We start from the raw sequence: 14,551 nt of genomic DNA on the forward strand, positions 1-14,551 counted from the left end.
ACTATAGAAAACTTCCTCAAGGCTTTGCTAGGCTTCCTACCATTTTTAGTTTTCCAAGATATTAGACTTCTGATGGCATCGGCATTCTGACAGTGGTGGACATGAGTGTTAAATGGTTGAGTAATAGTGTGTCTGAAAGGACTAGGACAGTAAAGAGATATTGTAAAACAGTATAGTGGGAGGAGTGGGACCAGGAGTGGAATAGGGTCATATAAAGCAGTGGCAAAAGCCTGGACTCACTGGCTTTTGAAATTATTCTTTCTCTAAAATTAAAAATTAATTAAAAAAAACCATGACATTCAAACAAGTTTTAAAATTATATGAAGATTACTAACATAATTACCAGGAATACAAAAAAAAACCCCAACACAAACACATTTCAAATTTATAGTGACAAAAAACATTAAAGGAGTAGAATAATTTCAAAGAAATTGATATGTTCGATATCTCTCCTTCCTGCAGCATTGTAGGTGAGTCCATGGCAAACACTGTTTTGCACCACAGAGTCTCTCCAAAAGGTTTGCTCTCTCTCATCCGCTGGACTTGCCTGCTCACCAGACTCAGAATTGAACCTTTACTCATGATCAGTTTTCTTAGGCTCTCAGAAAGCAAAGATGCAAAGAGTGCTTAGAAAAGAGTTACCTCCCAAGCAAAGGTGAACTGACGAAAAAGCTAATGGTAAAACAATTACTATTAAAACAAAACCACACATGCCTCAAGACCCAATCACTTTCACCTTTCAAAGTTTGCTTGGCTAAAAACATTCACCCAGTGTCTACAGAACTGAACCACCCGTGTACTTGGAATCCGAGTCAGTTTTCATTATTAGATGATTTCAAACAACTTTAATCATAATTAATTCTTCTTTTAATTTTTAAGCTAAAGAAGATTGAGCTAAATTATTATCTTGTATGAGTCGGTGCTGTTAAGTTAAAAAAAAAAGAAACAAACCAAGCAAATTTAAAATCTTAATATTACAGTATGTGGCTATTAATGGCTAAGCCTCTGGCCATGATGAATCCAAAATTGTTTAACACAGGTAACAGGACACAGTAACAGCCAATTGTTTAACCCACAACTGCTTTGAGAACCACCTAGCTGAGTAGAAAAGCAGTTCACAGTTTTGCAGAACATCTGCTTCTCTGTATTTCTAGGTGCATTACTACAGGAATTCAGTTGAAGCAGAGCTACAAGCCATTTCTAGAATTAAATACACAGTTATTAATTTCGGACGTATAATAGCACAATCATCATTACAGAAAGGGAGCATAAAAGTGAAGGGAACATTTATTTAATTTGTATTTTCTGAAACATCATGGATTTCTTCAGCTATATAGAGAGTAAAGTCACTTTATGCACAGCAGGTGAGAAATATCTACCATGACAGTATTCAGACACAGTATATTTTCATCCTTCAAGATATTAATAAATTCAACCCCTTTTTTAAGACACTCCAGTCTTGTAAATCAAGCCCCAGAAAAGCTGCAAAACTGAAGAATATATTGGCGAACTCCTTATCATTGCATCAGTTTATCTTCTTTCAATATCAAGAAAATTAAAAGGAATAGTTGAGGCACAAGTGATTTTTATGCAGAAGTATAGAAGTATTTCAAATCAGTAGACTAAAACTTCAGTACTTATTTTAACTTTCTTAAAAAAAGACAGAGATCATAGGTATATGATCACAGTAATAGATCACAGTTACTGCAGTCTTACTGGATTGCTTTTTTTTTTTTCCAAGATGAAAAAAGAAATTGGTTCACAGAACTTGCCAAATCCACTTTATACTCCATTTCACATAGCTCATGTCTAATCAAAGTACAAACCCGTGCTTCAAGGGAGTCTGAAATCATTCTGCTATACTTGACAGTAAACTATTTCTTCGGTAAAGACAACTTCAGTGAACCCATTCGCTCAGAGTCCGTCCAGCTGAACTGACATAAATGTTGCACGCAGAACTTAACATGAAAGTGCTCTGACAGCAAGCTTTTGAGAATAAGTTCATATCATAAGAGTTTGTGCTTGAAACTACTTTTATAACTATGGTTATTGTTTCTGTTAAGAGGCACTGCATAAATATGGAGTTATTCATCTAATGCACTTAATATTTCTCAGCTGAGGACTATTGCAGTTTTACCCTATGTCTAGGTGTGATAATACTTTGGTTTGCTTTACAACAGTAGCATTGCACTGGCAATACAGCTGATACTAAAAAGAAGGCTGGAAACTCTGCAGACTGGAGGACTGAAAAAAACCAATCTGCTCCCTTACTTCTTTTCATGCTTCTTGGTTAGTTTTCCTCTTTCTAGCTGGAGGCTTGTACTGTTTGTTCGCTTCTCCTTTTGCTGGCTCTCCTGGGAAACTTGCTGCACTGCTCGGAGGATAGCAGTCTGCACAATCTGCTTGCTGGCATTCTGCAGCTTAACTTCATCTTGCTCCACCCCTGGCTTCTCACCTGCCAAAGCCAAACAAGAAAGAAAAGGAACTAAGAACTTGGGATTACTCTGTGAAAACATGAAGGACAGAAAAAGAGAAGAGTAAAAAAACCCAACAAAACAACCAAACCACAGAGTGCCTGGGGACAGTTTATTACATAAGAAACCTGCCAATACAGAAGACAAATTAGGGTAGAAAGTGCCCCTGTGTGCTCAGTGCTACAGGACTGAATGAAGGGGGAGACTGAGTCATACAGCTGAGTTACCCACACCCCAGCTCTGGGGACAGCTGTGACTTCACAGCTGAAAAAACCACAGATACATTTTGCAGTAAGACAGGAAATGAGGGTTTTCTCATCCAGCTGTTAATCACATCCTTTTTGACTTGAGCTGTGTTTCTGGACGGGGAATTGGATTTCAATTTGCAAGCCTGACATGTACTACACCACCATACAGAAAAAAATCTGTTTCATTAACATTTCTGTTTACTATTACTTCAGATTAAAAGCCCTCATCCATCAAATTCCAACTGACTTCAATTTACAAAATTTTGTTAAGTGCAGTTTATTAATCCTTAGCTAGGTTTTCAAAGATATCTGCACAACATTAAAAAAGGCTCGGATTGCTATATGTAAAACAGAAAACACTTTCTATAGCAACCTGAGAAATACATATTTCTTATGTGAAACTTCCTTGTTTTGCCAGAAAGTTTAATCTGGAGGACAAAAAAGTAATGTAGTGTGACTACTGACATTTGGTAATGAAGAATAGTTTATGTTAAGAGGTTTCTCTTTAAAAGTGTTTTGATTCCTAATACAAATGACAATGCAGACAATAAAAAGTGCTCCATAACATTCAAAGTTATCTTGATCAAAAAATATATATTCTGAATTAAGCTGATTTACACCTATTGGCATTTAGGAACTCAGTTACCAATTGAAATTCTTAACCTAGGTGCTTATTTACATCACTAGATTTAATTTTAAAGGTTTTGAAGACACTGATCTCAGTTCTTTCTTAAATGACTGATATGTTCAAGTATTTAATTAAATAGTATTTGTATTTTACTGTCTTTTTTAATGACATGTATTAAGAATTACATCCTGAGAGAAATCAAACAGAGTGAATTAAAGGTCAGTTGCTTTTATGAGAGGTCCATATCTGGAACTGTGATAAATTCCCAATGTTCTTTCAGGATAAAAAGATAGATGCAGGATAAAGATAGAAACAAATGGAGAATCCCTAGTTTCCTTAAGGAATACACTATTAAGATGTGATATGCTTGCACCTGGGTCAAGGCAATGTGCGATATCAATGCAGACAATGAATTGGTGGTGAATTTATTATGAGCAGCTTTCTGAAGAAGGATGTCGAGATAGCAGTAGACAAAATAGTGGAAATGAGATGGCCCTGTCTGCTTGCAGCCCAGAAAGCCAGTTGTATGATGGTCTACATAAAAGAAGAGTGGTCAGCAGGGCAAGGGAGGTGATTCTACCCCTCTACTCTGCTCCCATGAGATTCTGGAGTACTGTGTCAAGGTCTGGGGTCCTCAGCACTGTAAAGACATGGACCTGTTGGAACATGCCCAGAGGAGGGCCATGAAGATGATCAGAGGGCTTAGATGACTCTCCTATGAAGGCAAGCTGTGAAAGCTGGGGTTGCTCAGCATGGAGAAGACAAGACTCCGGAGAGACTTTATTATGGCCTTTCAATACATAAAAGGGACTTAGAAGAAAACTGGAGATTTTTTACCAGGGCAGGTAAAAGGTCTGAAAGGACAAGGAGCAACAGTTTTAAACTAAGAAGGTAAATTTATACTGAACATAAAGAAGAAATTTTTTATGATAAGGATGATGAGACACTGGGAACAGCCTTCCCAGAGCTGTTGTGGATGCCTCATCCCTGAAAACATTCAAGATGCGGTTGGACAGGCCTTTGAGCAACCTGATGTAATAAAAGATGTCCCCGCCCATGGCAGAAGGGTTGGACTAGATGATCTCTGAAGGTTCTTTCTGACCCAAACTGTTCTGCGAGCACAAAACAACTGCGAGCTGCAAAACAAAGCTTACTCAATGAGAAAGGAGTAATTCCTTATCTCCCACCTTTCTCTGAAAGGACCTAAAACCAAATACTTATTTTTATCATGTTCATATTATACACGTTATACATAAAAATGTTGTTTAATACTATTGAAACTGAATAATTAAAAACAATCCTGCAACTGTATTGTGATGACAAAGTTTGTCTATAATTAAGAGGTTAAAAATGTGAAAACTTAGAAAATATGCTTTAAACTGGAAAAGCTGACTGAAAGGAATCACTTGAATTCTTGGTAGTATCAGCTTCCCTGATTCAGTTTTTCCCACTCCTCAGCACTTGCAACTGTTTTTTTGAATAAAATTCAATGTTACTTAACAGTAAAGTATAGATACTTCTTTATTACTCAAATATGAACTTAATTTTGTTACACAATTGTAAGGTGATAGAAATTAATTAGTCTTCTTGCAGAGTTGATCAGTCAACTCAGCTGATGTTCACAAGATAATATATTAACAAAAGCATAGATAAAAATGAAATTCTAAATACAGATGAGTATGTTGTAATGGTCTATGATATTATGTGTAATGTGAAAAATTTGCCAATCCCTAAAGCCATAAACCCCCAGAATTTATTGCTGAAAAGATACCGTCATTAAGTACATTGCTGTTGAAAATGACTCAGTTTTCTTTCCTTAGGGATGCTTGCCACTTAATATCTGCAAAGTCTGAATTTTAAATATTTTTACATGAGGAAGGTCATTCACAGCAACACCCAGGTGAAAAAAGGATAGTTTTCCAGTGAATTTCTATCTTTTTCAGTTGTTTATTTTGGAGTAAAACCCATCTGAAAGCACCACTCAGATAAGTGAGATGTAGTTTTCATCTGCTCAGCTTTAGATTAGCAACTCACTAGATGATTCTTTTATTTGCTGAGATAACCAAGAACAGAGAATCCAAAACCCCTGGACTACTTCTACCCTGCCTCTGAGGGCTTAGTTATGCACAGAAAGGAAATAAGGCAGTTCAAACAAATTTAATTTATATTTGTGTAACTTCTGGATAACAACAGCTAACTGGCTTTGGACATGGAGAGAGCCAAAGCTGTTGGAGTGGGGGTGATGTGACCAATGAGATCAGCTTCTGCTGACCATCTAAATTAGAAAGCAAGTGAAAATAATAGTTATTTTTGAGGGAGATATCTGGCGCTGTGTAGAGGTTCAAGACTATTATGTGCAGAAGCTGGATGCCAACCAGAATCCAGACATGTTAAGCAGTTCCCCTGGGTGTGTGGTATTAATTACAGCTGGCCCATCTGGACACGATGCTGGGAAAATGGTTCTATATTACCCTACTTGAGCAGGAGTTGGACAAGATGACCTCCAGAGGTCCCTTTCCACCATGAATTTTCTTCACTCCTGTGAGTCTAGCTGGTTAGGCTGCCATAAACCCCAATTTTTCCACTTCCTGAAGGAGTAAACAGCCATGTCTTGAAGAGCATTCCCACTACATTCTCTTCTTCCAATTACTCATTTCAAGGAAATCACTTAGCTAGCTGTTTCTGAGAAGCTCATTTATTTATTGATATGCCGGACCTACTCTGAGGAAGAAGAAAAGAATTGACTAAGGAAAGCAGAGATGACTCATGCAAGAATCCCAAAGAGGCTGAGCTGGAACATATCTACCTCCACCTTGCTGAAATACAGACTGCTGTGGACATCAAAGCAGAAATTTGACTGCCTATAGAATTAATCAGGCATTTTAAGAACTGTGTCTTTTCAATCAGGTGAAACAGTGACATCACTCCTGCTGTCCAAGTATTTGGTGTTTTGGTAATCAAAATAAGAGTTACTGGGGTGATAACATGCAATTAATTTTTATCTATGTTTTTTTAAAATTTGAAGAATAACTTGTTAAGTTAAAATTCTACGACAAGTAGTCTAAGGACTACTTTTTTTTCTATTGATGTCAGAAAATCTTTTCTACTTGCTCTCTACCTTTAGATGCTCACCTGACATACAGCAACCCAGCACCTCAATTCTGTAAATAGATGTGGTGGGGGAAAACAGTTTTCCCCCTGAAGCTATAAAATGGTAAATCCCCAGGGGGTGGTGACCCTTAAAGTTTGAGCCAATGAGCGCTTCTGCAAAATATAAACATATCACAAGCAGACCAGAAGAGAAGAAAGGTAGTTGTAGTGGTAGTAGAAGAAGTAGCCATGTTGTAGAGCCATGAGGAGAATGGGCAGGAGACCCCTGGAGGCCTGTGCCCCCCCCCCCCCCAGCCCCGGCTGGGGGCTACAGGGACTTGGAACAGTGTAAAACTGGGCTAAGTACCTGTGGCTGAGAGGTTGGAAGTTTTTTCTCCACCATGAGCAGCAGAAGCGGCGGCAAAACCAACACTGGCCAGAGAAAGTGGCAGAGAGCCAAGAGATAAGAACTGAAGAAGCAGCAAACGAGCACGCAGCCGAGCAAGAGAGACACAGAGTTGTCTGAGAGACAAGAGCCAGCAGCAGAGAGAGCAGAACTAAGCTCTACAGAAAGAGAGTTTGGGGTAAGAACTGAACCAAAACCCCCAAACTCCTTGGAGACCCCTCCTAGAAAGGAGGGGTGAGATGCAGCAGCACTGCAGAGAGGAGCTGAGAAGCTCAGGCGTCCTGGAAATCTGGACCGGGATGGCCAAAGAAATGCAGAGGAGGGCCTTCGCCCCCCCTGCTGCTTTGAGACAGAGCACGGAGCTCCTCTGCAAAGGGGACTTGAACCCCCTGAAGATAAGGACCGTCACGAAGGCTTCTGGACTTCATTGATATGACCATGGTGAAGCGACCTTTGTCCTGGGAAACGCAGCCCATGGAAGAGAAGACCCTCGCTTGGAGACGAGTGGCCGAGAGGGCTTGGATACCCCCCATGTGTGTACTGGCAGAGATCCAGCTACAGCTGCTGCATGAGAGAGAGAGAGGAGAGACTGCTGCCCTAGAGACATTGCTGCTCTGAGAGTAGAAAGGATCTTTTCCTTCTTCCCTCCTGGACTTTTATTTGGAGGGGAGAAGAGATTTGATCCATTGTAAATACTTTTATGTCATGGTAGAGATAGTTAAGATTGTATGTAATGTATTGTAGTATTTATTTTGTACAGTCATTGTAATATATAATCCCTTTCCCCCATTTTGAGTCTCATGTGGTGTCTGGAAAACCCATCTCACACTGCGCTGAGATGTAAGAGGGGGCTTGGACTAGGGAATTGGATTTTAGGGCTCTCAAACTAGAGAACTGAAATATCCAGGTTAAGTGATGTTAAATGCAAAGCAGTAATTTATCATTAACACCTGACAAAGTCTCTTTAGCATGTTTTTATTACCTTATCTTTCATTTGGTAAATTTTACGCCAACTAACACAGAAGATGAAAATTAACTTTCAAACTCTGGTCTGGTTCTGCAATCTAAAGTTTAGTTTGAGAGATCAAAAAAACCCTCAAAATCTTGGACTGGCTGCAGGAATCAGTCACATATTCCACTTTTAGCTAAAACTAGTTCCATAGATCAGTGCCTTGAAATTCCCTTAGCTTGCTTGAGGATGTTCCCCAAGAAGGAAAACATGCTAGCAGTTTGGAAAAAGAATAAAAGTATTTGAAGTAAATTCCAAGTATTCATTTCAATTAATAGAACTAATATTAGTTTAAGTCCAAAAACATCTAGTGTGGGAGATTTTAAATGCTCTATGATGTTTCTAGACTATGGAATACCCACAGAAAGGTATACATAGAAAAAAATAGGTACAGAGAAAAAACATTTGGCAGAACTTCACTCTGGTTGCACATGAGCCTTTTCTCATTTATACAGTTCACTTTCTTCAAAGTATCCCAAGTCATTTCCTTTCCAGCCCACAATCAAAGTAGTCTCCTACACTGTCTGTTGATATCCCCTGTGGCTTTTCCCTTTCAGCCTGCTACAAATTTATTATGCCTTATAAACACTCCTACTAAATAACACTCAACAACAGGTAATTTGTTTGAATCAGCATCTAAGTTCTCTACTGTACCTTGTCATAGGATTGTTTGGAATATTATCATGAAACTAAACTACCACAGGCATGACCTTGCAAAGATACAAGTTCATCCCAGATCCAGTAATGCTGGCAATAAACAGTGGAGTGCACAATAGGTGATCTAGAAGGAAACAGAAGCAACATTTCTGACATGCAAAGAGAGCAGGAACTAAATGGTGAATGAGCTGTGGTAGAAAGAAACTTTCCACTCTTGGAGAACATGGAATAGAAATAATTTATCCCATACTTTCTGAGAAGGCATTAGTTATGCATGAGCATGCATTACCATGAATGTACATTCAGTCTCAGGAAACTTCTACTGTCCCTCAATTATCCCTTTTGCTTCTTCGCCTGTATGAGGTTACTATTTTTCAAGGAGAAAAATACTGCCTTTAATTTTAATTCACCTTTCCTCAAAGTTTGTGACATTTATGCAGCTCATCATGTCTTCCTGAAGGTTACATCTCATTCTGTCTTGAGGAACAACACAAACATTGCATTTGAAGAGAGCAGCTTAGTTTATATGACAGGTTCCATGAATCTCAAGGGCTATGCATCAGAGGTCAGAAGTTTATGTTCTGTTTCACAGGAATAACAAATGCAGTTTAATTCCAGCAAATGAATACCACTAACGTCAGTCTTCTGGAAATGAGAATTTTTTGTTTGTGTAAACAGCTTTGAGCTTAACCACATCTAAAACTAAGAATAAAAATCACATTCCTCTAAGCAAACTTCTGATCAATTTAAAACTCAGAAATATCCAAAATGTTTTCCCCTGTTAGCTACAATTTTAATTTATGCAGGAATCTTGAAGCTGGAAGAGCCAAGAAGTAAATATTTTTTTCTTCATTTTTACATGAGATTATGCAGGTATGGCCTTTAACCAGAAAATTTACTATTAGTTTTATCAATTGCTTTGGATTGCAATAGTTAACCATTATACTATTTTCCGCAGCACTGCAACATTAGAATTAATTTTTTTGCATTATTAATAAAAATTAATAATAATTCAACATAAATGCTGATCTCTGGAAAATCCATTTCAATTTATTGAAAATTACTACTGTAATTTTTATAGTCCAACTGACAGTACTGATGAATTTTTAAAGGAAATGACAGTATAAGTAAGCAAGACCACGATGATCAGAATTCATCAAATGGTCCAGTGTGGATGAATGGGAGCTGTATTTATGGAAAAAAGTTGCATGTTATTACCTAAATTGTTTTTATAAGCTCTACATATTTAAAAACTTTCAGAACCAGACAAGTTTATAATAACATAATATACATGTGCATGTTGCAATAATTAACACTAACATTCTTTGCATCAATATTGATATTCTTCTACAAGAAACCAAGTTAATTTCTTTAACTTCCCTGTGGCATTAAGCAGTAACATATCTCCATCTTGTTGACCACAGCATAGAAGTTCCAGGTGAGCCTCTTCTGGTGAATATTTCATAATCTGTGAATTAAAATGGTTAAAAAAATCTCCTTCTTTGTTTTGCTTTAGAGATTGGAGCTAGGACTTCAGTACAAAACGCCTAATTTGAAGAAGAGATATAAAGTATGAGGCTACACAGCATCCATAATCAGGAAATGTTGATGAGTCAGTTTAATTATATCCAGAATGAATGAACACGGCAATCAGCCAGGGCTGAAGGCTTTCCAACACATGTGCACAAACCAACTTTATGCATGAGAGTCATTAAGCTGTTCACAGGATTAGAGACCCAATTTGTCTCAATTTTAGTAATGATGCCAGTTCAGAGACCTCATGAAATGATCCTACAAGGAAGTTTTAAATTTAATATTTAAAAAAAAAAATAATAAATGCATTCTTAACTGCATTAGAGTTAATTGTGCCCAGTATCCTTTCTCATGCTCTAAAATGCAGCCTGGTGAGGTCCTGACTAATAGTTGTCAAGAATTGGAAAGCATTACTCAGTTACTGCAATTCCTTGAGGAAGAAGGGAGGATACTGAACATATCAGAACAGCTAAAAGTGTTTTAATGTAGGATCATTGAGTTTTTCCAATACCCTAATCACTCTGTGCAGGGGATTGTAATACTCACTTTCACTAGAAAATTCATGGTTAGGTTCAGTTTTATTTTTTGCCCTAACATCACTCCCTAATTCCTGCTGCAAAACAAGTATGGAAGAAGAACTTCCCCCAAGAAGGGGGCCAGCACAGACTACTTTTTTCTTCAAAATAAAATATAAGAGCAGAAATACAGATAAACTGTTGCAAAGGACATAATAATATCTCCAGAGTAATACTTTACTGTATCTTTTTATCCAGACACTACCTATATCTCAACTGAGTTTCTGTAATTATTTTCCCCACTGAATTTTTCAGTTTCTTAAAAGAAGAAAATATCAGGAAACCTCTTTGGTTTGCTATATGGAAATTGTCTTTTTGGAGACTCCAGCAATTTATTTCATACTATTTGAAATATGCCAGCCAAAATGAAGATTCCAAAGTTGTTTTTTCTTAGAGCCTGAGATCCATAGATACGTTATCTATTCCTAAGCATTTTTTTCAACATATTTTAGTAAGGTTTCTTGCCATAAATTAATAATATTAACTAAAACGAGATTAAACACTTCAATCCATATATTTTCTTCACACCTAGCAATAAGTTCACTCCTTAAGGACTGTGTCTTTTCAGCTTTGAGACTGAATGTAGTTCAAAGGGTTGGTCACAGACAATTCTGTCACACCCAAACACATAAATGTGATACATAGATTTTGATCCCAGAAGGAAAATTTCTCATTCCAATACTGTAAACTAACACTAATTTATCAGAGCTTTTAGCTCCTAGGCTAGAGTTCAGTGTATCAAAAATAAGATACTTCCTAAAGAGCATCTAGGACCAGCTAATTCAAAGTTTGTGAAAAATTTATATTCTCTCCATCTGCACAATTTTCCAATTTCTTTAGGGAATCCATTTCAAATATTGAAATAAGAAACCTGTGATTCGTCCATGGAGGGAGAGGTCCAACGGCACAGAAACAGGGGACCTATAACAGAATCATAGAATAGTTTGGGTCAGAAGTGACTTTAAGGATCCAAACTCCCTGCCAAGGAGCATCCACAACTTCTCTGGACAACCTCTTCCAGTGCCTCTCCATCCTCACAGTGAAGAATTTATTTGTAATGTCTAATCTAAGTCTTCCTTCTTTCAGTTTAAAACTGTTCCTCCTTGTCTTATCACTATCTGCCCACATAAAAAATCACTCTCCCTTTTTTTATAAGTTCCATTTATGGACTGGAAAGCTCCACAAAGTCTTCTCTAGGCTGAACAACACAAACTCTATCAGCCTGTCTTCACAGGAGAGGTATTTCAGTCCTCTGATCATCTTGGCTGCCCTTCTCCGCTATAACAGGTGCATGCCCTTCTTTTGCTGAGGACTCCAACACTGGATGCAGCATTCCAGGTGGGCTCTCAGCAGAGCAGAGTAGAGAGGGAGAATCCTCTCTCTTGATCTGCTGGCCACGCACTGCTGGCTCATGTCCAGCCTCTCATCCCAGCACCACCAAGTCCTTCTCGGCAAGGCTGCTCTCCCAGCTCTTCTCCCAGTCCATGCTCATGTCTGATTGCCCTGACCTGCAGGTGTAGGACCTTGCACTTGGACTTGCTGAATTTCATGAGGTTCTTGTGGTTCTACCTCTCAAGTTTGCCCAGATCCCCCGGATGGCATTCCATCCTTCTGTTGTGCCAACTGCACTGCTCAGCTTCATGTCATCTGTAAACTTGCAGAGGTGTACTCGATCCCACTGTCTGTGTCATTGATGAAGGTACTGAAGAGCACCAGTCCCAAGACAGAGCCCTGAGGGACACCACTCATGATCTAACTCTCCCTGCCTTCTATTTTCTACTGTTCAGGTGCTCAGAAATTCCTACACAAAGAAAGAAAACATTAAGAACGGAAAGCTAAATAACATTTATGCAGGTCTTCTGAATCTTACCAAAAAGTTCATTGGTGGACTTCCACAAACCCCCACTGACATAATTAGCTTTTGTGTTAGAAGACTTTTGTATCCAACACTGCATAGCATAAGTAAAGGGGAAGTTTTCAATGGAGGCATATTCCACTACTAAAGGTTTATTTTGCTAGCTGTTGTATTCATATTTCTGCAATCTTTTGTGGGTTTTGGTCTTAAAGATGTATGTACAGGTTAATTAAAATTTGCTATATCTGAACCTGATTTTTTTAAAGAAGAAAATTGTGAAGAGTTTATGTAACCTGTCAAAAGCCAGCAAACCAGTGAAAACAACTGGCTACATTTTAGATGTGTTTCAGTCCATGGAATTACTCAGAATAAGAAATTGTCTAGCTAAACCTCAGCTGATACAGAGCCCTTCTCTAGCCTTAAAAAAAAAAAAAAAAAGAACAAACAAACAAACAAAAAAACCCCACAATCCACAACAAAAACCCCAGGGAAAAAAACTAAATTTGCAACTTTCCTGCTTATTTTGGAATTTGACTGGAATACCAAAGCTGTTAACATGGCTATTAGCAATTGAGGCTGAGACTTTATATATATATATATATATATATATATATGTATGTATGCATATACACAAAGTCACAAGAGAAAGTGAATCAAAGATTATATAAACCTAAAAGGCACCTTGAAAAAAAACCTTTTATTTATTTTTTTTTCATAGCTGTAATCTTGACAGAATCTGTCTTTACAACAGGCTCTTTTCCACCATTGCAACTAATTCTCTGTCTTCCCAGAGAAATATTTCCTGCTCTATTAAGGAACTATTACCTCAAGATAAAATGCAATGTCAATCTGCGAGTATTTAATAGAAGTAGTAATGGACATGCAACCCCTCCATATTGATAAATTGTGAATAGATTCATTGCCCAAAGACAGAAAATACAGTGTCATTGTATCAAATATGCATACTACAAAGTGAAGCAAATGCAAGTAATTCACAGGAGATTATATTTGCCTTACCATTAGAGAAACAGCTGAGTAGTACATGGCTCAATTTACTTCTTCAGGCAGAAAATTTCAAACTCTCTTGAAGAAGGAAGACAGTATCTTCTGATAACACTACTACAAGCATTTACAGGAGTAGACAACAGCAGCACAGAGCTCACCTGCCCTGACTTCCCTGGTAAGGCATTCTAAAGGAACCTGAAACATTTTATGACTGTTTAAGTCAGCCTTTAATTGCTGCTGACATCAGTAAAGACTCTTCTCCAACTGACATTCACTGAAATTCAGTAGGACCTTTCAAGTTGTAAACACAATACAAATGGGTAACTAGTAGTCAGAAAATTTCAGAAAGCCTATAAAGAAATTATAAATACATTGTTTGCAAATAATTTTTGTTTAACCTAGTATTTGTAAACTTAATACAATGGATTATGTCCTTAATAAAACATTTAATAGAAAAGATTGAGGGTATAGGAATAAATCTACCTTTCACTGTATTTTACAGTAAGTGCATTTATTTCCATTATCATGATAAAGCTTATAAGACTGGAATCTTATTATTTATGCCTATTACAAGTACAAGAGAACAATTCATCTAGAAGAATAATGACTTGGAGGGATAAACTTTAGAGGTCAGTGTAACTCATTCCTTTTCTACACTGACTGTTTGACTTTCCTGCTCAGTAAACAGTGCCAGTAAGGATGTTAATAATGACTGTATCACTTATTACCACCATCCCCCAACTATGAACAACTCCTTCAATATAGGCCACTACACTGCCACTGTGAAAACAGAATTCTTCTTACTGCTAACCTGAAAAGGATTCAACCCAGTGACATGGAAGTGAAAGGTGCCAGCCTCAGTTGTTTAAGTCTTCGGTTCTGTTAAAAATAATTTTTAAAAGTACATTCTGTGCCAGTTTTTAAGACTATATTGATTCATACTTTAAAGAAATATTGCACCTAGAACTGTTGACTATTTTTTAAGCTTGATAATTTCATCACATTTCTGAGTATCTATGAACAAACTTTCTTTCGCTTCACTAATGAGATCTGCTAGCGGAGTTTCACAGC

General features: G+C 37.6%; 1 protein-coding gene across 2 annotated transcripts in view; it reads right to left on the bottom strand.

The window, feature by feature from the left end:
• Positions 1-1,738: 1,738 nt before the first annotated feature.
• AKAIN1 (A-kinase anchor inhibitor 1) overlaps positions 1,739-14,551 on the bottom strand; it is a 31,016-nt gene continuing 18,203 nt past the window's right edge. For both annotated transcript variants that reach the window (XM_032695624.1, XM_032695634.1), the window contains one exon: positions 1,739-2,455. In XM_032695624.1, coding sequence (XP_032551515.1) covers positions 2,268-2,455 — 188 coding nt within the window. In that variant the 3' untranslated portion in view covers positions 1,739-2,267. The remainder of the gene's footprint in view (positions 2,456-14,551) is intronic.

This window comes from Chiroxiphia lanceolata, chromosome 1, assembly GCF_009829145.1.
Source record: "Chiroxiphia lanceolata isolate bChiLan1 chromosome 1, bChiLan1.pri, whole genome shotgun sequence".
NCBI lineage: Eukaryota > Metazoa > Chordata > Aves > Passeriformes > Pipridae > Chiroxiphia > Chiroxiphia lanceolata.